This window comes from Eubalaena glacialis, chromosome 11 (genome assembly GCF_028564815.1).
Source record: "Eubalaena glacialis isolate mEubGla1 chromosome 11, mEubGla1.1.hap2.+ XY, whole genome shotgun sequence".
Classification (NCBI taxonomy): domain Eukaryota; kingdom Metazoa; phylum Chordata; class Mammalia; order Artiodactyla; family Balaenidae; genus Eubalaena; species Eubalaena glacialis.
Genome location: NC_083726.1, coordinates 64,384,967 through 64,411,223, shown reverse-complemented (window position 1 = coordinate 64,411,223; position 26,257 = coordinate 64,384,967). Strand labels below are relative to the sequence as shown.

General features: G+C 41.1%; 1 protein-coding gene across 3 annotated transcripts in view; it reads left to right on the top strand.

The window, feature by feature from the left end:
- The window catches only part of DIP2B (disco interacting protein 2 homolog B), a 227,997-nt gene that overhangs the window by 192,890 nt on the left and 8,850 nt on the right, over positions 1-26,257 (top strand). For all 3 annotated transcript variants that reach the window (XM_061205791.1, XM_061205790.1, XM_061205789.1), the window contains 12 exons: positions 1,410-1,537; positions 3,280-3,394; positions 7,551-7,752; positions 13,610-13,719; positions 13,856-13,936; positions 17,103-17,226; positions 18,808-18,929; positions 20,136-20,247; positions 22,566-22,675; positions 23,165-23,295; positions 24,906-25,074; positions 25,884-26,054. In XM_061205791.1, the coding sequence (XP_061061774.1) occupies positions 1,410-1,537; positions 3,280-3,394; positions 7,551-7,752; positions 13,610-13,719; positions 13,856-13,936; positions 17,103-17,226; positions 18,808-18,929; positions 20,136-20,247; positions 22,566-22,675; positions 23,165-23,295; positions 24,906-25,074; positions 25,884-26,054 (1,575 nt within the window). The remainder of the gene's footprint in view (positions 1-1,409; positions 1,538-3,279; positions 3,395-7,550; positions 7,753-13,609; positions 13,720-13,855; positions 13,937-17,102; positions 17,227-18,807; positions 18,930-20,135; positions 20,248-22,565; positions 22,676-23,164; positions 23,296-24,905; positions 25,075-25,883; positions 26,055-26,257) is intronic.

The following is a 26,257-nucleotide window of genomic DNA, read 5'->3' as shown; positions in this document are numbered from 1 at the left end:
CCACCGTAGGACTTTTCAGACTGTGTTGAAAATGGCTGATTTTCTTCTGTCTTCTGGGATGACAGAAGGATGGGCCAGTAGCTTCTTGAGACTAGAGATTATGTCTTACTTACAAAGCCTAGTCAGTGTATGGCCTAGTCAGTGTATGGCACTACATTGTGCTTAGTAAATCAATTAGTGACATTCAAATGGAGATGACTACTAGATAATTCAACATACGTAAATGGTCCAAAAATTTAGGAATTCTATAATGAATGGGAAAAGTTAATTTATTGCAAATGGGTCTGGGAAAATTATTGATAAAAATTATATGAAATAATAAATAATAGAATTATTTATACAGTGATGCTTTGAGGACAGCAGACTTTGACAGCAGACTTTCCTGCAGCTCGGTTATTTTTTTGGAAAGGAGAGGCTCCTACAATTCCTTAGACCTTTCTTTATTAACTTACTTCTAATATTACCGGATGGAAACGTTACCCTAATAAATCTGAGACATTCATTCTCACATTAAAACTGTTTTACTCTCTTCCTAATTCCAGTGTTAAATGGTCTTAACAATTTTCCCCTCTGCATCCATCCCATGAATAAGTACAGAAAATGAACTAATACATAATCATGGCTGGGAAAATGAACTGTGCTCATTTGGCATCCTAGTTGCTTTCTTATAAAATTCCTCCCTGGGACTTCCCTGGTGGTCCAGTGGTTAAGACTCCACACTTCCACTGCAAGGGGCACAGGTTCGATTCCTGGTCGGGGAACTAGGATCCCAACATGCCTTGCAGTGCAGCAAAAAAATAAAATAAAATTCCTCGCTAAGAATGAATATGGGGCTTCCCTGGTGGCGCAGTGGTTAAGAATCCGCCTGCCAATGCAGGAGACACGGGTTTGAGCCCTGGTCCGGGAAGATCCCAACATGCCGCGGAGCAACTAAGCCCGTGAACCGCAATTACTGAGCCTGCGCTCTAGAGCCTGCGAGCCACAACTACTGAGCCTGCGCGCCTCAACTACTGAAGCCCGTACACCTAGAGCCCATGCTCCGCAACAAGAGAAGCCACCCCAATGAGAAGCCTGCACACTGCAACGAAGAGTAGCCCCCACTCGCCGCAACTAGAGAAAAGCCTGCGCACAGCAATGAAGACCCAGTGCAGTCAAAAATAAATTAATTAATTAATTAATTAATTAATTTAAAAAGAATGAATATGAATGGATTCCCTTCTTATATACTATTAAGACCGCATTAATTGTAAGATGCCACTGATTCTGAGTTGTCGAGATGTGAAACACTTTTTTAGAATCCATAAAATACGATATTTTCTTTCCTACAGTTTTTATGAGATTTATTTCAAGGCAGGAAGTAAAATGTCTGTTTTGCTGTTTAAATTATGTAAATCATTGTTACCTTTCAGGGCAGCTTGGTTTTCGTGGTTGGAAAAATGGATGGGTTACTGATGGTTAGTGGTCGAAGACATAATGCTGATGACATTGTTGCTACTGGATTGGCTGTTGAATCAATAAAGACTGTTTATAGAGGAAGGTGAGTAGTACAGAGTTCAAAGGTTAGCACTTCCGGTGGAATCTAAAGATATCTTTATAGGGTGATTTGAGTGGTATTCTGTAGATGCTCTAGATTAGGTTGTTTTTGATTAAGTGTAGCAGAAACCAGGCTTTGATTATTTATCTTAAAATGTCTGGTTCTTTGGCTGTAATTGAGAGGCTGTAACCATATCCTGTATTTCAGTTTTTAATTACTACTGTTTGTTGAATCCTGAAGACTGAGGAGATTTCTGAAACACTGAACTTCCTACATTCCTTCAATACAGAAGTCGCCCCATTCAGTCTAATTGAGATAGATGCTACTCTGTAGGAGTTTACATCTAAGAATTGTGCTCTTACTTCACTCTAAATTATTACCATTTTAATATAGAGATTGACATAGTACATAAGTGTTAATTTCAAATTCCATGGATGAAGTCAATTAGATATCCTTTTTTCTTTGCTTATTAACTCAAGAAAAGATATTTGGCATATATTTGAGTAATTGATGTCCTGTTCAGTAGTTTTCAGTCATGGATATATGTCTTTAAAGCAATCCTGGTGTCCCTTAGTTTTTCAAACAGTAGAAAAATTAAACCACTAGAGAACCAGTTCCTGAAATGTATAGTTTTTTGTAATGGTGTGGCTTCCTGTGAGATGTAAACTCCATGGGGCACTGGACCTTCTGTCTTTGGTCACAGTCACATCCCCAGCACTCAGTACAGCCCCTGGCACGCAGTAGGTGTTCATTAAATATGTGTGGATGAAAGGAAAGAAGGAAGGGAGGTGGTCAGGTTTGCTGGCGTTCTCAGCCCTCCAGCGCCTTCGCATTACTTCATACATTCATTCAGCAAGCGTTTATTGGGTGCCAGCTGTGTGCCACTGTTCTGGATGCTCAGGGTGTGGCAGTGAACAACACAGGCCGCATCTCTGCCCGCGGGAACTCACATTCTCATTGGGGGAAGAGCAGGTAACCACATAGGGAGACAGATACTACGTGAGCTGGTGATGAGTGCCGTGCAGGAAGGACACACGGGGTGGTGGTGCCTGTGGGTTATACGGGGAGTCTGGGAATGCCTCACTAGCAGGGGGACGTTTGAGCCGAGACCTCACTCAGAGCATCCCCCTCCCCCCGCCTCCAGGTCCTCTGTGACCACCCGGGCGGGTCTGACCTCTCCCCACCACTCTCTGCTTCACCACCCTGCTCCAGGCACACTGGCCTTCTTGCTGTTCCTCAAACCTGCCAAGCTCGTTCCTACCTCAGAACCTTTTCGCTTTCCGTTCCTTCTGCCCGGAAACCTCTTCCTCCAGATCTCCGCGCGGCTCGCGTCCTCACCTCATTCAGGTCTCTGCTCCAATGTCCGCTCCTCAGGGAGGCGCTGCCCGCCCCCCACCCCCCACCCCAACCCACACACTGCTCCGCCCCCGCCCTGCCTCGGTCCCCCGGTGTATAGCGCGACGTGACATTATTTCATATTGTTTGTTCTGTCTCTGACACGCAAGCTCCACAAAGACAGGGACTTCGGCTTATTTATCGCTACGTCCCAATATTCACGACAGTGGCGCTTACTACACGTTTTTTGAGTCCTCGTTTTGATGGTAATGATTGTGACATTTTCTTTTCTAAACTACTCCTTCCTGGGCAGTGCGGTGGGGATGTCTCCTCTCTGTAATTCCAACTGAGCAAAGCAAATAGGACTGGTTGTGAAGGGAGTCCTGATGTGTTTGATCTGTCTCTCTTAGAATTGCTGTGTTTTCTGTGTCTGTATTTTATGATGAGCGCATCGTGGTGGTTGCGGAACAAAGACCTGACGCTTCCGAGGAAGATAGTTTCCAGTGGATGAGCCGTGTGCTACAGGTGAGCGCACCTGGGGTCTCTGTCGGGGAGGTTGACCTTGCTGTCAAAGGCTGCAGAAGCCACTGCTGAAGCATTTTCTTCAGTGGACCAGTTATGTTGCCTTGTTTTTTTTCCTGCCAGTAGCTACTCAAATATTCTAGCTACTGTTAGCAAAAGCAGATAATACCACACCTCCTTGTGTACCACAAAGTATTTTTCTGCTCAGGTTGCCAAAAACAATTGAATTTGACTTGCCTCAGCAAGTTCTTTCACTCTTTTGTGCCTGAGTGTTAACTACCCATGAACATTTTAACTGTCCAAATGTGGAACACATCTTTGACATAATCAGTCCCCATGTCAACAGCTGCCGTCTTACTGCATGCTACAAGTGGTGCCTAGAGTGTGAGGAATCCAATATGAGCTGCTGTTCTTACTTTGAAGGAGCTTTACTGTGGAGTTAGAGATCTAGGTGAAGTAAACCACTAGGGAAGGAGAAAGATTTGGGCTCAGTATAAGGGAAATGTTTCTAGGGGAGCAGGCTAGAATGATGAAGAGAGCCTAGTATTCATTTAGAATCATACTTTGAATCCCAGCTCCACTCCCTACCACATAAGTGCCTTTAGGCAACTTACTTAACCTCACTGAGTTTATTTTCTCATCTGTAAAGTGGGGATAAAATTACCTATATTACAGAGCTATTGGAAGGTTAATTGATGGTAGTTAGATAATGAATTGAAATATTTAGTGCCTGCCTTCAGTAAAAGATGATGGTGATTATTATTAACATAAAAAGGAATAATCATAAGCATATCTCCCAATAAGGAGTTTAGGGAGGCCCGCTCTATCTTAAATAACATTCCCTTTCACTCTCTGTCCCCTCACTCTTCTCTATTTTCTGCTTAGTATTTATCAGCATATAAGTGTCTTTATATTTATTGTTTTCTACATCCACTATAATAGAAGACCCATGAAAGCCAAGAGTTACTCTCTCTTGTTCCTGTTAGTCCAGAACCAGATAGCTATGCCAGCACATCATCAGAGTAGGCTCAGTAAATATTTGTTGGATAAATGGATGGTCCAGAGAAAGCATGGACTGTCCTTACCATTCAACTTATATGTATTGGGATTGTTCCCAATGTCTGTAACTTGTCTGCTTGGGGCATTTGGATTTATTTACTGCCAGTTAGTAGTAATGTAGAAATGTTGTAAGCATGAGATGAGTGATAGCACTAGATGACTTTTAAGATTCTTCCTATCTGCAGGGTCTGTGATTCTGAATTATCAGTTGGTATAGCATAGGCTGTTTATAGTGCAAAATCAGAGAAAGGAAAGAGAATACTGAAGCTAGACTAGATAGAAAAAACTGTGAAGAAAGTGGGACTGGGTGATCTCTGAAAGACGATTAATAATCAGACCTGCAAAGAGAATTTTTTTATACTGTTCATACTTTCAAACACACTGCTTATTTCATTCAGAAAGAACTTAGGGGGATAGTGGTAGAATCTTGTGGTGAATTATGTACTTTTTCCAGTTACAGGAAGCAAATTTCCCAGGTTATTTGTTATTTTTCCCTGGAAAGCAACTATAGGAATTAAATGCCGCGCTAACTTACTAATCCAAATTTTTGTTAAAGTCATTTGGGGTCTGATTTGCGTGTGAAATAAGAAGGCATTATCTTTTTTTTTTTTTTTTTTTTTATTTATTTGTTTGTTTCTTTAATGTTTGGCTGTGTTGGGTCTTCGTTGCTGCATGCGGGCTTTCTCTAGTTGCGGCGAGCGGGGGCTACTCTTCGTTGCATTGCGCGGGCTTCTCATTGCGGTGGCTTCTCTTGTTGCGAAGCACGGGCTCCAGGCGCACAGGCTTCAGTAGTTGTGGCACGTGGGCTCAGTAGTTGTTGCACACGGGCTTATTTGCTCTGCAGCATGTGGAATCTTCCCAGGCCAGGGCTCAAATCCATGTTCCTTGCATTGGCAGGCAGATTCTTAACCACTGCACCACCAGGGAAGCCCAAGAAGGCATTATCTTATATGTAGTTTCTCTGCTTGGGGTACTTGGATCCATAGTAGAACATTAAGAACTCCATATGTTCTGGTAGGTTAGAGCCCAGAGGTTGTTTAATTCCAGGTCTGTGTATGATATAAACTAAACACCTAACTCAACACCTTCTAAGGAACGTCGTCAGTGGATGACTTACTCGGTGGCGTATTTTCAGTGAGGAATCCAGGCTACACATGATACATTTGCTAACTTCCTGTATATTCTAAGATACCCAAGACTTAGGAACTCTTCCAGACTTCCCATTTCCTAGTTACCTCTGTTGGTTAGTGGATTAGTCTGAAGAATATGCTTTTCAAGTTTATTCCTCTGCCCTTTTAAGTCATTTTAATAAAAGGCCTTGTCTGTCTTTTATGACTCTTGGTCCATTCGTCTTCTCAGGCTGGATCTCCTTTTCAGTAAGATTTGTGGGTAGTACAAAAGAACCCTCTCAACTGGCATGTTTAGAAATGGTATTGATAGTTGGTCAGTTAGTTTTCAAAGGTGATTGAAGCAGAAAACCATAACAATGAGAAATTCTTCAAGTATTAAATTTTAACACAAAACATAACAAGTGTGCCTTCATTTGATGCAGAGGCGTGTGAGTGTGAGTTATACCAGTTTGAGTCCCAGGTCAGCTTACTTCCATAAACTACATCCAAAAGCATTGTCTTTGGTTTCTGGTTTCATTTCCTTTAAGTTAGACTAGGACGTGAGTATTTGAAGAGAAACTTAACCTTTTAGAATTAACTTGCCCATTCCTATCAACAGTAGGAGTTCACCTCTAATGAGTCTTTCAAAAGCATAACTCTTCCTATTTTGCATTCATATTTTATCAGTGGATATAATAGTTAATTATATGAGCACAGTAACAAGAACAGCAGCTGTAAAAGGTATAGAAGCAGGCACAGCTGACACTCAGTGAGCACACAGGTGTGTGGCTGGGAACAGGGGTGCACTGAGGGAGCTGTTGGCCTCCAGGACTTGGTGTGCGGTGGGCCTCACCTGGATGTTTTGCAGAGGGGATGCCTAGTAACCTGGTGAACCACTTAAGCAAGGGCTTACTTACAGAGCTTCTGTTTTGTTCATAATAAAAATACTGAGACTTCCCTGGTGGCGCAGTGGTTAAGAATCCGCCTGCCAACGCAGGGGACACGGGTTCGAGCCCTGGTCTGGGAAGATCCCCCATGCTGCGGAGCAGCTAAGCCCGTGTGCCACAACTACTGAGCCCGCGTGCCACAATTACTGAAGCTCGCGCACCTAGAGCCCATGCTCCGCAACAAGCCACTGCAATGAGAAAGAAGCCCGTGCACCGCAACGAAGAGTAGCCCCCACTCGCCGCAACTAGAGAAAGCCCGCAAGCAGCAACGAAGACCCAGTGCAGCCAAAATGAAATAAATTTATAAAAAATAAATAAATAAAATTTAAAAATTTTTAAAAATTTAAAAATAAAAATACTTTGCCTCTGTTTAATTGAGCTATGTTGGACAGCTAAAATATTAAAAGAACCGAAACAAATTTCTAGGTTTTGGGCATTATCAATCAAGAGAGAACATACTGAGGTTTGCAAATCGGTATCCACCTCTGTCCATTTAGATTGTACTGGGTTGGCCAGTACTTCACCACTCTGCCATCACTGGAAGGATTAGGTACCTTTAGATGTATGGGATCCTAATAATCTACCAGATTCTAGACCTAGAATGGAGAGAGAAAGAAAATCTCTAGGGCTTCCCTGGTGGCGCAGTGGTTAAGAATCCGCCTGCTAATGCAAGGGACATGGGTTCGAGCCCTGGTCCGGGAAGATCCCACATGCCGCGGAGCAACTAAGCCTGTGTGCCACAACTACTGAGCCTGTGCTCTAAAGCCCACGTGCCACAACTACTGAAGCCCGCGCGCCTAGAGCCCCTGCTCCGCAACAAGAGAAGCCACCACAATGAGAAGCCCGCGCACCGCAACGAAGAGTAACCCCCACTCACCGCAACTAGAGAAAGCCCACGCGCAGCAACGAAGACCCAAGCAGCCAAAAATAAAATAAAATAAAACACGAAAAACTCTTAGAGTAGAATAATGCATTGTGTTAGGAGGATGTCAAATGTTGTAAAATTAATCTCACTGAGTATTTTTTTTGTTTGCATTTTTCTAGGCAATCGATAGCATTCATCAAGTGGGGGTTTATTGTCTTGCTCTGGTGCCTGCCAATACTCTGCCCAAAACTCCACTGGGAGGGATCCACATATCTCAGACGAAACAGCTCTTTCTGGAGGGATCGCTACATCCTTGTAATATCCTCATGTGCCCACATACATGCGTGACCAATTTGCCAAAACCCCGGCAAAAGCAACCAGGTAAGAATGCTGGCTTTGAAGACATGACATTAAAACTGTAACTTGAAGAAGCTGAATTCTCTCAGCATGATTTTTTTCTCTAGAGCTGGACTTTACAAAGATTAGTAAGTAACATGAGAATAGTATCAGCTGACCAAAAGCAGGAAGGATTGAGATTTTGTAAAATAGCTTTTCCAGGTTTACTGTTGGCTCAGTCTTCTGAGTAATTCTCAGTAGAGTGCCTCCATTTTCCCTGGATGTAAGGTATGGGGTCAAGGTGATCAGAATCCCACTGGTGGAGGTAGAATAAAGCAAGTCCTGTAAGGGAAGGTTCTGATAATAAGAATAGCTAGTTAGTTATTAGTTATTGAGGCTTACTAAAAGCCAAATATTAGCTATACATTTTACAAATATCCTAGAGCTTTGCCCTCAGCTGTGGAAAGTAAAGTTCAGAAAAGTTAAGAATTGTACGCAAAGTCGTATAGCTGGTTAGTGACAGAGGTGAGATAAATAGCATGTTTTGCATTTGCCATATTCCTATGAATTCAAGATGCAAATAGAAGTATGTGAATTGCCATATGAAACAAGGAAAAAACCAAATAGTCAATTTCACCATTTTGCCTAATTTCTGAACAAACCTAGGTTGTAGGGCTAATGAGTAGGAGACTAAAGGCAGGAGTAATTGATTGATGGTCAGTCATGTTAAAATATCTATTCAATCCAACATGAAGTCATTAAGTTTTATTGATGCTTTTTCATTTTAATTGAGAAGTTAATGAGAGCCTCCCAGTTTCTTGTATGCCTGGAAACACATGAGAGCCAAAACCTGGCCTTTACAGTTCCCACTGCTACCACATACACTCACACACACATACACATAGTGGGAAGATTAGGAAGGCAAAGGAAAGTATGGCATTTAATTATATTTCCATTAAGACCGCTTTTGCTGAAAGGTAAATATGATGTACAATAATAAAAGGTAAGCCTCTGACTCTCTAGGATATTTTTATTAGGATATTACAATGTTAATCTGCTCTGCTTTGCAGTAGTTATTACTTCAGTGATCTGGTGGCTGAAGATCATATCACATTTGGTTATATAGATGTTATTGTCAACTCGCCAAGTAACCTTATCTTAGTAGCAGTGTGTATAGAGCTGAAGTATATATGATATTTATGAGTTTCTGCTAGTGGAAGTGAGAGTTTATGGAGGCTAATATTCTAAAAGGGCAGTTAGAATCAAGTCTGTACTAATCAAGAAATATATAAAAAGAAGTATCTTCATATTTCCTGCCTAAGTATCTGATGGATATGTAAAATATACAAATCCTTCTCCATCTCGTATTCTGTTTTACTGAAGTCCTACATTCGTCATATGAGTAAAATCCTATTTTAAATAGCATTTAATCTAGAATTCCTTTAACAAAGCTTTCATTTCAGTAGGTGCTTAAAGGATGCAACTCAGAGACATAGTAGTTGCTTAAAACATTGCTTTTGCTAGCCAGATTTCACCCAGTTTTACTAAATGATGAAACCTGTATAAAAGGTTTATTCCTAAGTCCTCATAGGCATAGCATCCACCTGTCTGATGAAAGCATTAGGTTTGGATTCTGTGTTTTTGCTGTCTGTTGTGATGGTCTGCTAAGATCTTAGTGGAATGCGTATGGGTCAGACCAAAGCAGCTTGAAAATTGTGGCATAGGTGGAGCAGACATGATGTGGGGATAGCATGAGAGGTTGGGGTTTAAGAAGAATACAGGAGCGTGGAGATGGTTGGGAGTGAGGTAAAAAAGGAAAGGAGAGGAAAAGGAAGACAGAAACTGTGTTAAGGTAGCCCAGTGACAAAAATCTCATTGAGATGTCTGTTAAGCTATCGTGTAAAGAATGGGAATGTGTTAGGACTGGTTTTGGCTGCACGTTTCAGAAGAACGTAACAGCTGCTTAAACAAGAGACAAGTTTTTTCTTTCTCAGGTGAAAGAAATCCAGAGCTAGGCAGTCCAAGGCTAGGATGGAACTGGCTAGGAACCCTCAGTCACTGTTGGTCCAGCTTCCCATCTTATTGCGCTGGCATTGTTATCAGTTAACTATTGTTATAGATGTGCTGCATAACAAATAATCCTAAAACTCAGTGGTTTAAAGTAAGAAGCATTTATTTTTCACTCATGGAATGTGGATCTGCTGAACCTGGCTGGGATCAGCTGGCCTTGGCTTGGCTCCAGGCTGTAGGTTGGGTTCAGACCTGTTCCATGTGTCTCCTCATCATGGGACCAGCAGCTACCTGTGCCATATTTTCCTCAAGGCAGATGGCAAAAGCAAGAAGCAAGCCAAACCATACAAGCATACTTAAAGCTTCTGTTTGCTTCATGTTTCCTAACATTTTATTGTCCAAAACAAGTCAGACCATGCCCAAAGTCAATGGAGCAGAGAGGTATATACTCCTCTCATGTAATCACAGCAAGGAAGACTTGTAAGAAAATAAAACAATCTGCCACAGCCAGCCTTAGCATACTGCCTCAGGGTTCATTTAAGCTCCTGACCTCCAGCCATCAGTTCTACATTCCAGCTAGCAGGTGGGAGAAGAAGACAAAGAAGGGAATACCCTTCCCCTTTAAACATATCTTCTAGAAATCGCACATATTACTTACTCTTACCTATTATTCTCCCACACTAAAGAATATAGTCTTTATTCCAGGCATTTGCCCAGCTAAAAACTGGGGGTTGTGTTTTTAAGGAAAAAGAGGAGAATAGGGGTTGATGACTAGCAGTCTTTGCCACTGGAAATTTACAGAATTTTGTGGAGAAAATAAGACATATTACGGGTACAGCACAGTATCAGCAATTAGCCTCCTAGATGTTATTGCTTTCAGTAATTTTTCACTCTTTGACTCATAGTTTCAAGAAATGCACACAGAAGGACCTCAAGAAATTACTGCTGAATTATTTTTGTCATTTTAAATTACTCTGAAAAATTCACTTTTTAAAATGTCACGCCTTTATTAACTTTACAGTGTGAGTCCAGGAATGGGCAACTTACACAGTCATATATACTCTTAGTCCTGCCTATATAAAAAAGGCTGTCTCCAACATAATATATCTGTTAACGTATTATGCAGTCTCTTGGGAAAGAATTTTGCATATTGTATTGGATTGGCCAAAAAGTTCCTTCAGTTTTTAAGTAAAAATAAAAGACATTTTTCATTTTCACCAAGAACTTTATTGAACAGCATATTCACCATTTTGTTCCACTACCTTCTGCCATTTTTCAAGCAACTTCATAATTCCATCTTCCCAAACCTTTTTCTTTTTGAGCAAAGAACGGTTCCAGGTGCCTTTTACAGTCTTCCAGGGAATTGAAATTTTTTCCATTAAGAGAATTTTGTTAAGACCGAAATAAATGGAAATCTGAAGGTGCAATGTCTGGTGAATACGGCGGGTGAGTCAGAACCTCCCAGCCAAGCTGTAACAGTTTTTGCCTGGTCTTCAAAGAAACATGTGTTCTTGCATTATCCTGATGGAAGATGATGCATTTTCTGACTAATTCCACTTTTCATCGAGTGCTGCTTTCAACTGGTCAAATTGGAAGCAGTACTTGCTGGAATTAGTCATTTGGTTTTCCAGAAGGAGCTCATAATAGAGGACTCCCTTCCAATCCCACCATATACATAACATCACCTTTGGATGAAGACTAGCCTGTAGTGTGGTTGGTGGTGGTTCATTTCGCTTGCCCCACGATCTCTTCTGTTCCACATTATTGTACAGTATCCACTTTTCATCTCCTGTCACGATTTGTTTTAAAAACGGAACGTTTTCATGACATTTCAGTAGAGAATCGCGTGCAGAAATACGGTCAGGAAGGTTTTTTTTGCTTAACTTATGTGGAACGCAAACATCAAAACAATTAACATAACCAAGCTGGTGCAAATGATTTTCAGCGCTTGATTTGGATATTTTGAGTATGTCAGCTATCTCCCGCGTGGTATAATGTTGATTGTTGTCAATTAATGACTCGATTTGATCGCTATCAACTTCAACTGGTTTACTCAACCGTGGAGCATCGTCCAGCAAGAAATCTCCAGCACTAAACTTTGCAAACCACTTTTGACATGTTCGATCAGTCACAGCACCTTCTCCATACACTGCACAAATCTTTTTATGCATTTCAGTTGCGTTTTTACCTTTTTTGAAATAATAAAGCATTATACGCCGAAAATGTCGCTTTTTTTCCTTCTATCTTCAATATTAAAATGGCTACACAAAAATTCACCAATTTTGATAAGTTTTTTTTTAAATGCACACTGATATGACAGCTGTCATAATACAGTCTAACAAAATTGTTTTGAATGAAGTTAAAGACAGCTAAGCACTACTAGAGCCATCTTACGGAAAAAACCAAACGACCCTTTTGGCCACCCAATACTTAAAATTTCAGTGGACATACACTTTGTAGATGAAAACTGTTTAGCAGAGTATTGGAGTACTTTACCCTTAGGGTGTGTTTTTTTTAGTTTTAAATTTTTCTTTAACTTTTCATTTTGAAGTAATTTCACTTACAAAAAAGTTGCCAAATAGTAAAATAATTGCCTTATACTCTTTACCCAACTTCCCCACATATTTAAAAGTGATTCCATGATTTAAGTGATTTTGTTCCAGCTATTTCAGTACATTCATAATCAACAGATTTTGGCAATAAATGTTATTTAATATTAATCGAAGCATAGCATCAACATTATTCAAAACTCAGCTGGCAATAAATTTTGTTATGTTTTAGCCGTCTTCTTAGTTTCATATGTTGGAGTCTAATCTAAGTGACCATCAGGAAAGGCATACAAAGCCCTAGCATTATTGAGAAAGGGAGAGTTTTCCTTTTTTATCTTGAGAAAGGGAGAGTTTTCCCCTTTTTTTTCCCCAAGTGGCAAGCCTCTGGAAAAGTTGAAAGAATACTGTAATGAACACCCATATACCTTCCCCTAGATTTAGCAGTTGTTAACTTTTTTTTTAACTGAACTCTTTGAAAGGAAATTGCAGACATCATGACACTTCGCCCCCAAATATTTCAGCAGTGTATCTCTAGAGAACAAAAACATTCTCCTAAAATTTTCCTAATCAGCCACAATGCCATTATCCTATTAAGAAAGTTAGCATTAATATAATGGTATCATTTAATAATACACAGTCTATGTTCATATTTCTCCACTTGTTTATTATAGTAGCTGATTTTTTTTTTTAATCCAGTATCTAAAGTCACACATTGCTTTTGGCTGTCATGTCCTTTAACTTGAAAGCTCCCAAGTCTGTTGTGTCTTCAAGACACGGACCTTTTTGAAGAATCCAGGCCAGTTGTCTTGTAGAATGTCCTACAATCTGGATTTTGTTGCTCACTTAAAATAAAGCCCTTCTGATTTTCCTGAAGAACTCACTCTCAGTCCTCATAGATGGCAGATTTCTTTTCAGACCAGATATTTATTACTGTTAAGCCCCCTGTTAGGGTTTTATCCATGATTGGAGCAGATGAAATGTATCAGTAGGAACCAGTGCAACCAACTGTCACCTCCTTGGAGTGAAAACTTCCCTCTATGCACAGTCCCTCCACCCCCCCAATCCATGTCTCTCCTGTGGTCCTATTTTCTTTTTTTCCAGCACTTCCTGCTACCTGACATTATTTGTATATGTGTTTACTGGTTGCCTTTCCCCGCTAGAATACAAGCTGTATGTCTTGTTTGCTACTTTGTCCCAGTGCCTAGAAGGGTGCTCAGTCAGTATTGGTTGAATGAACGTTTGAACCAGCTTTGGTCAGTCTGGAAATGCTTGGGGGTGGCGCGGGGGTGGTATGTAGCTTGAATCGCCATCTCCAGAGAGCTGATTTTTGCTTTTACTTACAGGTGTAGGCCCTGCTTCTGTTATGGTTGGGAATCTGGTTGCAGGAAAACGCATAGCACAAGCTGCAGGAAGGGATCTTGGGCAAATTGAAGAGAATGATTTAGTGAAGAAGGTAAGTGTTCCAGAAGTGTTGATATTTACAAACAAGTCAAGGACAGAACCTACGCTTCAGGAACAGATGGCAGATGCATTGTCCAGCTTTTTAAAAGTTGCTGACCATGATTCTTTTTTCTGCTTTATGACTTCAGCACCAATTTCTGGCGGAGATTTTACAGTGGCGAGCCCAGGCAACTCCTGACCACGTACTCTTCATGCTGTTAAATGCCAAGGTATTAAAAATGCAATTGTATGTCTAATCAGCTGGCTATTGTGAGAGTATCTTAGGCACTCTTGATCTCTTTCTTTCATCAGAAAAGTTCTATTGCCAACTCAGAGGAAGGAGTTGTTGCTTTCTCCTTGTTTTGATATATGAGGATAAATTGTGCAGTTATTTCAAGGTTGAAATGAGACCTCCTGGAGTGTTATTCAATACTGTCTCTTTTTTGTCACCATCAAGTTGTCTTTATTCAGTTCTGATAGGAACCGTAGGACAACCATGTAATTACATAATCTACAGATAGACAGAATGCATTGTGTCAATGTAATTTTTAACCCAGTTTGACTTTTAATTCTTTGATTTCCACCAGAAATAAAATGACTTTAGATCAACATTTTAAAAACCAGTTGTTTCTAGTACATACTTAAATGATTTATTGCTGACATAAAAAGCAAATTGAAAATTATTCAAGAGTATGTTTAACTATTGCTTTCTAATGGATGGTTCGCCAGAATATTGTATTTTTTAAGTTATGCATTCCATGGGAGTCTGTTGAGATTTGTTTGTTTTAATGGCTGAGTCCGAAGCTGAAAGTATTGTGACCACAGCATAGAACAGTATTTGTCACCAGCAGGGGGAAGACTGGAGGGCCTATTGGAGTCCCTTAGGGGACTTACCCAGATGGCCCCCTTCTGCCCCAGGTCCTAGATTCTGATAGTCTCTCTCTCCCTCTCTCTCTCTCTCTCTCTCTCTCTCTCACACACACACACACACACACACACACACACCCCACACACATACACAGCTTTGAGAATTTATGCAGTGATAGAACCTGAGAGGAATATGCTGTGCATCTTAGTGAAAAGTCAGTTAAAATCTTAAGAACCATTGCTCTATGGTAGAAAACTTTGGGACTTCCTTGCTCCACCTCTGCATGAAGTGGGCTTCTCTTCAAGCCCATGGATTGATTAGGGTCCTTCCATTTCAGTAAGAAGATGTCAATCCAGCTTGTTCCCCACTCCACTCCCAAGCTTGGCTACAGTTAAACTTATGGCCCTGTCAAATCATACTTCAGATCTATTTGTTAGTGAACGTAAGTTGAAATTTGCTTCTTGGTTAGAGAAATAATATATATGGATGACTAAAGGACATGTAGTCCATCTATTCTTCTGCATATTCTAACATTTTACCTTGGATTAGCCCAGGCCACCAGAAAGCTTAGGAACCATACAACATTGTTCCCTTATGCCCAGAAAATGCTTCTTACTGAAGTTTAGTTTACTGCCGTACCAAGGACCAAAAAGAGAGCTATTGTAAGAAGTGGCCTTATGAATTTAACCCTGATTTTAGCCAAAGGAATATTCATTTTAGTGTTATAACCTTAATGTCCAACAATAGACAATTGACTAAATAAATTATGGCGTATAAACATGAAATACTATGCAGTCATTGAAAATAATGTTATAGAATAGTTGATGACCCAGAAAATAGTCATAATGTGGAAGCAGGAAAAGTAGGATATAAAACTTTAATAATAATTGAGTACTTACTGAGGACCCTGTCCTGGGTGCTTTCCATTTCATAGTTCATTTTAAGGTTAGGGGAATGGAGGCATAGAGACATAAAATCACTTGCCTGAGGTCGCAGGGCCCTAAATGGTAGGACTAGGAAATTAGCTCCTTCATTTGAACCCACACTAGCTTCAGAGCCCACATTCTTAGCCAATGCACTATACAGCCTCTGGCATAATATAGTATGATACCTTTTTTTTTTTTTAATGTTGCATGTGAATTTATATATAATACATACTCATTTGTTAAAAACCAGGAAAATATACAGCAAAAGTTAATAGTGGTTACATCTCATATTTACTAATCTATATTTTCCAAATTTTCTATATTGAACTTGTACTACTTTATATTAATGAAATTTAAAAGTTATTTTTAAAAGAAACAGCTCAGTAAACTTGTTTTTATCATGAGTTTTTTAAAGTTAAGTTACAATAATTAAAACAGTGTGGTATTGGCATGATATAGACAAATAACAGTTTGGTTTTATCTGGTAAAGTTGAAGGTAGGCATACCCAATGACCTAGCAATTCCATTTCTAGGGCTATACCTGACCAAAACTCATATATTTATGCACCAGGATATATGTATTAGGATGAATTGTCCATCAGCAGTAGAATGGATGAATAAATTGTGGTATGTTCATGCAGTTAAATACTGTGCAGCAACAAAAGCAAATGACTATACACCTAAGCATGAGAGGCTAGATGACGCTTAATAGAATGTTGAGAGAAAGAAGCAAATCACAAAAATATATATGTACAGCACAACTCTATGAAAATCAAATATTTCATAGGTGGTAAAAATATAAAGAAAAAGAAATTAGCCACTAACATTAAAAAGTCACGATAGTGGTCCCCTATGGAGGGAAGAAGAAGGCACCCATGGGGGTGCTTTTAAGCTGCTGGCAGTGGTCTTTTTCACATCAGGCTGGTTCTTACACAGATGCTTGTTTTATAATTTTTTATTAAGCTACACATTCATATCTTACGCACTTTCACACTCGTGTGTTATATTTTACAAAGGCACAGGGGTTCAAAAAGCCCAGCTCGGTGAAACTTGAATTGGACAATAAGGATATTTATGAAGACCCGCGGGAGAAATTATTCTCGGGACCAGGAATAATTGGCCATCTTCTAATCTGCTAACCTTTGTTAATTCACTGTTTGTGTTTTTGTTTACATCTCTGCTGTTAGAATACTCACAGCCAAACTCGTGTTTTACACAAGTGTACTTGACCACATAGCCAGCATCCTGACCTCACTCCTGCCCTCATCCTGCTTTCATTTTTTTATTTTCCCCTCTTCTCTTATTTCTTCATTTAAATATAAAATTGCTAGGTATTTTTAAAGCTACCTTAAATAAGAGAGACTGTAAATACATACGTTTGATTTAAGTTAATGTTGTTAGTCCCTAAGTACCTTCAAACATTGAGAGAGAAAAGGAATACCACACATGTATTTTGGTGCTTGGGGAATTTTCACTGAACTTGATAACTTGCTACCGATAATCTAGCAAGGCACAAGCCTTCCATATAATGTCAAATTGGCTCTGTTTGTTACTGTTTTCCTTACTGAGCGTCAACCTGCTTATACTTTCTTCTATTAACAGGGAACTACGGTGTGCACGGCCAGCTGCCTTCAGCTTCATAAGCGAGCAGAGAAGATTGCGGCAGTTCTTGGTGACAAGGGACATCTAAATGCAGGAGACAACGTTGTGTTACTCTATCCACCTGGTAAGTGCTGGATTGGTAGACTAGACAAGCTCCATTGCTAGACTACAGACTCTAAGAGGACAGGAGCTCAGGGCTGCTATACATGACCACGTGGGCTGTACGCACAGGCTCATGCCGTGGGAACAGGCCTCTCCCCTCAGAGTTGTGCAGTGTGAGGGCTCTGCCAGGACCGAGTCTGTTGTATTTACTCTTGTATTTCCACTGTCTAGCTCAGTGCCTGGCACTATGGTAAATATTGAATGAGTGAATGACAACTTCTTGACTTTTGGAAATGCTCAAAAGAGACCCTTATTTCTAGGAGTGCTCAGGAACGGGACTGTTTCACCCAGTTTCCAAAAGCATGTTGTGTGTGAACTCTGACTTCACATTCTCCACATGGTAATTGGTGCTTACTGTCCCTCGATTATTACTGCGTTCATCTTCCACGCTCTTAATTCAGCAACCTCTTTACGTCAAGAGGGACTCAGGGACTTCCCTGGTGGTGCAGTGGATGGGAATCCGCCTGCCAGTGCAGGGGACACGGGTTCAATCCCTGGTCCAGGAAGATCCCACATGCCGTGGAGCAACTAAGCCTGTGCACCACAACTACTGAGCCCGAGTGCCACAACTACTGAAGCCCGCATGCCTAGAACCCGTGCACTGCTACGAAGAGTAGCCCCCGCTTGCCACAACTAGAGAAAGCCCACACGCAGCAACGAAGACCCAGTGCAGCCAAAAATAAAATTAAAGAAAAAAAAAAGAGGGACTCAGAATTACTTGATGAGTTTGGTGTAAATATTCAAAATTTTAGGTGAAATATTTCAGTTGTCCCTTTCTTTAGTCTTCTGCCACCTAACTCATACATCCAGCCTTCTGTGGTCTTTTATCCCTTTTACCTCATTTTACTGTGATTCTCACTTTGCTCTTTTATTTACATTGATACTAAGATTTCTTAGAAGGTCATCTGGTAAAGGAATTCCTCCAACCTTGTTCCTGGGAGATTGTCTTCCATCTACCAGTTAATCATGGTGATGGACCACAGCACTTCCCAAGGAGACCGCCCTTCGAGTCCTGATATTGCAGAGGCTTCGTATCAAGTGATGCTTTGCCTCCCTAAAACCTGCACCCACTGGGGGAGTGACATCTCAGGGGTCCAATTGCTGTTCACATAGGGGCCTTCTAAAGAGTGAAAGAAAGCTCAGGTGTTCCTCATCTCTCCTTTTCCCATTCTTCTATTTTCCAAGTGGAGCAGCCCTAATTTTTGCAGTTATTTCTCCTAAGTAATATCAAGTAATGATGTCAAAATACCTTCGTCAGGTATCTTTCAAGAGTTTACTTCTGACCTCCTATCTCGTTATTTATTCTTGGCTTCTCTATATTTTTTTTTTAAGTTGTTTTATATGCGTCCTTCTTTACCTTCAATTTCTTCTAAATTTAAAAAATTTCTTCTGATAATGTCTCTGTTAAATTACGGTCTAATGAACCCATCTGGCACATGATTTAATAAACTGGTTTTGGAATAAATAAATAAATTGGTTTTGGAAGCCCTGGCTTTTGCTTTCTCGGTGACAAACCAGGCAGCTAAGTGGCTATGTCTTGCAGGCATCGAGTTAATCACTGCGTTCTATGGCTGCCTGTATGCCGGGTGCATACCTGTGACCGTCCGACCTCCTCATGCTCAGAACCTCACAGCCACATTGCCCACCGTCCGCATGATTGTTGATGTAAGTACCGGGTATAGCTTGCCTTGTCCTCATCTCATAAAACCCAGAGTCAGACAACTAAGGATCCTTACTCATTTTCCAGTCTAATTGAGTCAGGAAGTCAAATCTGTCTCCTGCAAACTACCTCCTTTTCCTTTATCTGATCAAAGTGACCAGCGTTTTCCAATGAAGGAATGTGGGAAAGCAGTTTTTGGTGAGATACAGGATTGTGTTTTTATCACGAACATTAAGGAAGTGAAGCTGTCATTAGTATTTCTCCATGAAACTTATTTTTTTCCCTCTTCTTAAAAAAGTCCTAATATTTTTTCTGCACGGTAACCAAGGTAATTTTAAATGCCAAACTGAATTCTCCCGTGTCAGGTCACTTTTTGGGGGGTTAATTAGTCTTATAAATTCACTTGGTATAGTATTGAAGTATACTATCATAAGAAAGTAAGATAAATCTTATTCTAATCATATCCTAATGTACTTTAAAGCAAAGAGTTACAAAGTTCCAATTTATGTAACATTTGTTTCTCTAAGGACTGCTGCTCCGTCCGCAACTGGAGCCTGCAGTATAAAAACCGCATTCGCCACAGATGATTTTACTACAAAGTTCAGTTTGGCAAAATGCCCTTGTTATATTCTGCAAAGTAGGCCGGAGCAGCAGGGAGGGGAGTTTCCTTCCACTGGCACAGTTTGCGGGGTGAGGGAAGTTGGTCCCCATGCGTTTCCACGTGCGGGTGTGTGGGAGAGCGTGTTCCTCTGAGTGCACAGAGTCCCTCAAGTTCAGGGTATGTTCTAGGTCTGGTGTGTTTCACCATATTCCCTGGACTGTTGCAGACACTACCTCCTTCAGCGATGATCCTCCGACACCTCTCATTCCCTGAGTACTACGAAGTCCATGTTTTTATTTTATTATGGTCTTCATGACATCAAGAGATCTGGGGATCCATCCTGAGGTTATAACCATGGAATATTTGAGAATCACTGTTGTAAACAGTAACTTGTGTTATGAACAAGTCCATCATTCTAATTCAGTGTTACGCATTTTTCAGGACAAACGTAAGGGGAACACTGACCTCCACTGTCCTGTGTGTATTCTTTGAAAACCTGGTACTGCCCTGTCCCAGTATGATGTGCGAGTTGCTTTTAGTAGCAGCCAGAGCCTATGGTGCTACATGGGGCTAAGCCTCGTGGTGCTTATTTTTGTCCATTTGTTTCTAGGTCAGCAAAGCAGCCTGCATTCTCACCACGCAGACCCTAATGAGGTTACTGAGGTCCCGAGAGGCAGCAGCAGCTGTGGATGTGAAAACCTGGCCAACTATCATTGACACAGGTGAAAGGGAGATTTCTCCAGAGGCATTGAGGGGGCAAGAACATTCACGCCCCGAGATTTCCTAGATTCTTATTCCAAAGGTGTTTACACAGCTCTTCTGTTGCAGCCCATTCCACCTGCTACGACAGAGGCAAAACTTAATATCCACTCAGTTTGAGTTACCAAAGGACTGGATACTGCAACATCCAGATCCAAAGAAGCAGATCACAGTGTGCCAGAACTCTGGAAACAAAACGTGGCTTGCTGTTACTCTTGGCATCGTCAAACAGTGGTTAGGTGTTTATGCCAGATGTGACCATAGACATGTAGGGCTACATAAAGTATGGGGAAGATCTGACCCTTGACTTCCAGATGTGATAGAGCTGGAACAGCATTGGACTAGGAGTCAGAAGACCTGGTTCTGGTTCAAGCTTCAGTCCTTATTTTCTGTATAACCTTGTCTGAGATTACCCTTTCCTAAAATACTACCTACCCTGGCCTGACTCACATATTTATTGAGAATATCAAATGCAACATAATAAGAAAATACTTTGAAAACCATAAAGTGTATGAATTTTAGATGGTGTTCATACTAAAGAAGGGGGTAAGACATTGGGATAGCTGGAGATGGTGGTGGAGGGGAGAGTGTGGGTTTTGGAGTTGGGCAGACAGGTGTAAATCCTCATCCTCTGTTACTCGTAACTACTTCATGGGGTCATAAAGGTTAAATGACATAATGTAAAGCACCAGTATACAATCATAGTAATAACAACATCTAACTTTTTATTGAGCCCTTACCATGTGGCAGTCATCTAACATGTGTTACCTAATTTCCTCCTTCTACCAACCGTATTAGATAGGAGCCAGTTTTAGCCTCATTTTACAGATAAGAAGACTGATGCACAGGGAGGTTAAGTAAGTAGCAGAACTGAAATTCAGACCCAGTCAGTTTGGCTCCCCTCCCAGCCCCTTAACCGTTAATTTCCTCCCTACCAGTTTTCAGTAAGTATCACGTAGTGTCCACTTCAGGGACATTTATGTGGATTTAAATGCAGGGATGACATCTATTTATGGTTATTGTGTCCAGATGCTGAGCTATATTTTTTTACATTTGTTACTTAAGGATATAGACGAAGTCATTTATAATATGTAACACAAGTGGATTGTGTTGGTGTTAATGATGTAGATAGATCTACTGTGGTTACTGGACTCAATCACGTTTCAGGAAGACCTGGAATGTGGTCTGTGATACAGACAACAGAAAGGTTTCTTTAGGTACTTGAGTGGCCCTTCCCTACACAGAGGTGGGTTGAAGGTGATAGAGAAAGTCTTTGGTTTGACCAGAGATGAGTGCCCAATGATACAGAGATTGAAAAGTCAGAGTCAGAATCGTTTCTTGATCTGGAAAGCCAAAGGAGCCATTGAGGAGGCATGGCTGGGGACAAAGACATCCTTGATATCTTTGGATATGACATACTTATAAAGCAAATTTGGAGGGAAGGGAGAGGTTATCATAAAAGAGCAAAGGAAGATAATTCCCAATTCTAGATTATCATTCTTAAAATCAGTCATGTTACCTTGGAGAAAAACTGTCCAACTTTTAAAGCAGTCCATGATTACTGTGACATGTACTAAACTGTAAATAATGAACTTGAACTTGAAACCAGCATAACAACAAGTAAAGCTTCTTGAGTTGTCTTAAAGTGCTTTATAGGAATTAACTTACTAACAGTTCTGGGAGGGCAGGTATTATTACCACTTTCGAGATAAGGAAACAGACACAAAGAGGTTAAATAACATCAAGATGACATCACTGAGAAATGGCAGAGCTGGGATTTGAACACTGGCAGTCTGCTTCTTTAGCCTGTGTTTTCAGCTACTATGTTATATTACCCCTCACTAATCGTCTAGTAAATACATCTGCCTGATGTAGTTTCCTTGTTTATATTGTCTATTGGTGCCCTCAACCCCAACCCTCCTCTAGGAGTGACATATGTGAGCTGGTTGGTTAAATACGAGAAGCCTAAGCTTTAGCAAATGCCAGAAGCTAAGTGTGGCCATAGCAAAGCCACAGAAGACCGGTTGAAGAGCAATGATTTTCGAGTTCCAACGTGTCTGATTTTTTTTTTAATTTTATTGAAGTGTAGTTGACTTACAATGTTGTGTTTAATCTCTGCTGTATAGCAAAGTGACTCAGTTATACATATATATATATTCTTTTTCACATTCTTTTCCATTATGGTTTATCAGAGGATATTGAATATAGTTCCCTGTGCTATACAGTAGGATCTTGTTGTCGACGTGTCTGATTGACATCGGGTTTCTTCTTTTCTTTGCAGATGATTTACCCAGGAAAAGGTTACCTCAGCTGTACAAACCACCCACTCCTGAGATGCTGGCATACCTTGATTTTAGTGTCTCCACAACTGGCATGCTTACGGGAGTGAAGGTAGAGTAGTTGGGATATATTTACTCTCTCGCTGGATGCTGGTAAAGTGCCAGGTCTGCAAAAAATAGAGATGACCACTGCCCCAGGGACTTCAGGTGGAGAGGCCAGCTGGTTGTACCAGAGACCAGTAGGCAGAGGATCAAGGGCCACTGCTATATTTAAATAAAAGCATTGGCTCTTCCGGAATAAGTTATCCCAAGGAATTTGTGTTATGAAGTGTTCTGAACCTAGCATAGAAGCTAACAGATAACACGAGTTAGTTCAAGCCAGTATGAAGTCATAGATTCGTATTTCATAAAACTCAATATTGAGAAATTAACAGATAGACTTACCTTCAGTTAGACTTAGATTAGGCTTTTTGAAGCAATGAAAAATATACATCATTTTGAGGAGTTGGAGGGAATGGAAGCTTCTCAAAACTATCATTAGAGCTGCTTTTCTGCCTGTGGGATGCCAGTTCCATCCTGTTCCATGTTCCTTACCTTCCAGATGTCCCACTCTGCGGTCAATGCTCTCTGTAGAGCCATCAAGCTCCAGTGTGAGTTGTATTCCTCTCGGCAGATCGCCATCTGCCTTGACCCTTACTGTGGACTTGGCTTTGCACTCTGGTGTCTCTGCAGGTAGGCATGGAAAAGCAAAGAAACAGAATGCATGGGAATATCTTTGGGGCTATGACCATCTCATCCTTCCGTTTGCTCCCTTAATTTGGTAAAGTTTCATTAAAATGCTGATGTTTTCCAGAATTTGTGCATGTAATGTATCTTCGATGTTTGTCTGGTTTTGTTTGTATTCCCTCTTTCTATTAGTTTTATGCCTCAGACAAAAGGGCAGTGATCTTACTACCTCTTCTGTGCTCCATCCTGTCATCCTCATTTTAGAAGCAGAGCCAAGTAGAAGGATGACACTTGGGTGAAATGTTGTACTGTGTCAGCCAGAATGCACCCACTAGGCTTGGCAGGAAGGAATGTAATGAGATGGGTGACAGCATGTGGCTGGAAAGCAGCACATTGGCCACATTGTTACTTGTGGGATAGCAGATCCCAACTCCTTCTACTCTCCTCCCAGAGGACCTCATCTCAGCCTGCATTTTCACCTCCTTGATGGGCATCTTCATGAATGCTTCAACTCAACATCTTCCTTCTGTGTTCCCATTCTTCTTAGGATGGCGTCGTCCACCTAGGGGCCCACACTAGGAACTTGGGCTTTATCTTCAACTCTATATCTTTATGTCACACTTCCAATTAAATGGCATAGCCTTTGGCTCCATTATTCTTAAACCTATCTACATAAGAATCACCTAGGGGTCTATGAAAAAAAAAAATTAATGGGGCTTCCCTAGACATACTAACCTAGATCTCCAGAGGTGGAGACCACAATTCCAGTGTTTTTTTTAAATACAGGTTTCCTGGGCTCCTAGTTATTCTGGTCTACATTCAAGGTTTAGGAAGTTGAGGATTCATGGCTGGAGATTGTACATACGATATAGGACTCTGACATTCCTTCCTTTTTATCCTGGGTGTACTGTCAGGGTTCAAGCCCTCATCCTCTCTCACCTGGACTATTGCAGCCTCTCCTAACTGTCTCTCAGCCTTTAGTGACTCGTGTCTCCAATCCCCCCTCCGTGTAACTAGCTTTACCCCAACTTCAAGCTGTAGTGACAGCCTGCTGGGTAAATTCTAAACTCGTTCATATCATAATAGATCAGTGATTTCACAGTTTGGCCCTGACCCTTCTGGCTTCACTTCTCACCACTCCCCAGGCATTCTATGCTTTAGTATTTCACTCTGGAATCCTATTTCTGACAACCTTACACACACCATGTAATTTTATATCTCCGTGCCTTTGCATATGCTCTTCCTCTGCCTGGAATGCCCTCACCAGCTTCCCCATTTTTCCAGCCACTGTCAAATTCCTACTCATTCTTCAAGCCTGAGCTCAACTGTCACTGACTCAGTGAAACACCTGCCGCCCCTTGCGTTCCCAGTTTGAGTGACTTGCTCATCATTCTGTGATCTTGATGGCCTTTATTCACATCTCAGTTACCGCCTTCCACAGTCTGCTTTATTCTGTAGTTATTGTATCTTGTGAGTTGCATAGGAACAAGGCTGATTCTTAGACCTTTATATCTAATATGACCCAACCCTGTCCTTCATGCTCAGTAAATATGTGCTGAATTGATGGTGTTCTAGGATGAATTGATAATGTCATCTCTTGCCATTTTTCATTGCAGTGTCTATTCAGGTCACCAGTCCATCTTAATTCCTCCTATGGAGTTGGAAAACAACCTTTTCCTCTGGCTCTCCACGGTCAACCAGTACAAAATAAGAGACACTTTCTGCTCCTATTCAGTAATGGAGCTCTGCACCAAGGGGCTTGGAAACCAAGTGGAGGTGCTGAAGGTAAGAAGCAGCCGTAACCAGGAGACAGTCCTGAGAGAAATGGGCCAGGCGTGATGATACCCCACCTTGGGCTGGCCAGACATATCTGCCTGCTTTTTTTCTAGGCAAACAGCTGTTTGTAAACCTCAGGAAGTTTATCTCTTTCACTTTCTAATTTAATGCACTCTTTCAGAGTTTACTCTGATTCTTACGTTGTGGAGAGGAAGGTAAAACTGGTTAGGAGGCTGAATAGAAATGACTTTATGTGAAGATGAACAGAAACTGTGACCTCCAAGAGGATTTTTCCCAATAGAATTTGCAGCCTGAGAATCTCAGAGATTGGCGACTGCCCCAGAGATAAGGTCGCTCATTCATGAGTCTATCCAACGATCATATGTCTAACTGGCATATGAGAGTCAAAAAACACTGAATTTTCTTTAGTAGAGAAATGTGACCTTAAGAATGAAAAAAAGAGATAAGAGTTTGGATATCTATGTTGCTAAATTTGTTTTTCTCTCAGTCCCATCTCTGCACTTGAAATAGAAATCTAAGGTACAGAAATGAAGAGGGATTAAAAATATATTGCTGAAAACCTAAGATTTTTAGGTGAAAGAGGAAAGAAATAGAGAATGAGCAGATTGACCAGTGGGTAATGAACTGAGTGGAATTCCTTGGCATTTTCTGAAAAGGCATATCTTTTCTCTGGGTGTCTGAGGTGAGAACACATAGTTCCTTGGCTTTTCCTGACCAAAGAGATAGAGCAGTGGCCCTCCTTATTCAGCACTTCTGTGATCCTGCTGACCTCAGCTCCCATGCGTGGTGTCTTACAGACCAGGGGAATCAACCTCTCCTGCATCCGGACGTGTGTGGTGGTGGCTGAGGAGCGGCCCCGCATTGCTCTCCAGCAGTCCTTCTCCAAGCTCTTCAAGGACATCGGTCTGTCCCCTCGGGCTGTCAGCACCACTTTTGGATCAAGAGTCAATGTAGCGATATGTTTGCAGGTGACTATCATGAAATCTTGCTTGTGTGGGAGGCTCAGAGCACAGGCTACCACTTAGTTGCTGTAGGCCTCTGGGCTTTTTATTTGTACTTCACTGTACCTTATTTTGCCCATCTGTAGAATGAACATGGTAGCATCGTCCTTCACAGGGTCATTCTGTAGAACCACTGAGTTTCTAGGTGCCAAGCACTTGGAGCCGTGCCC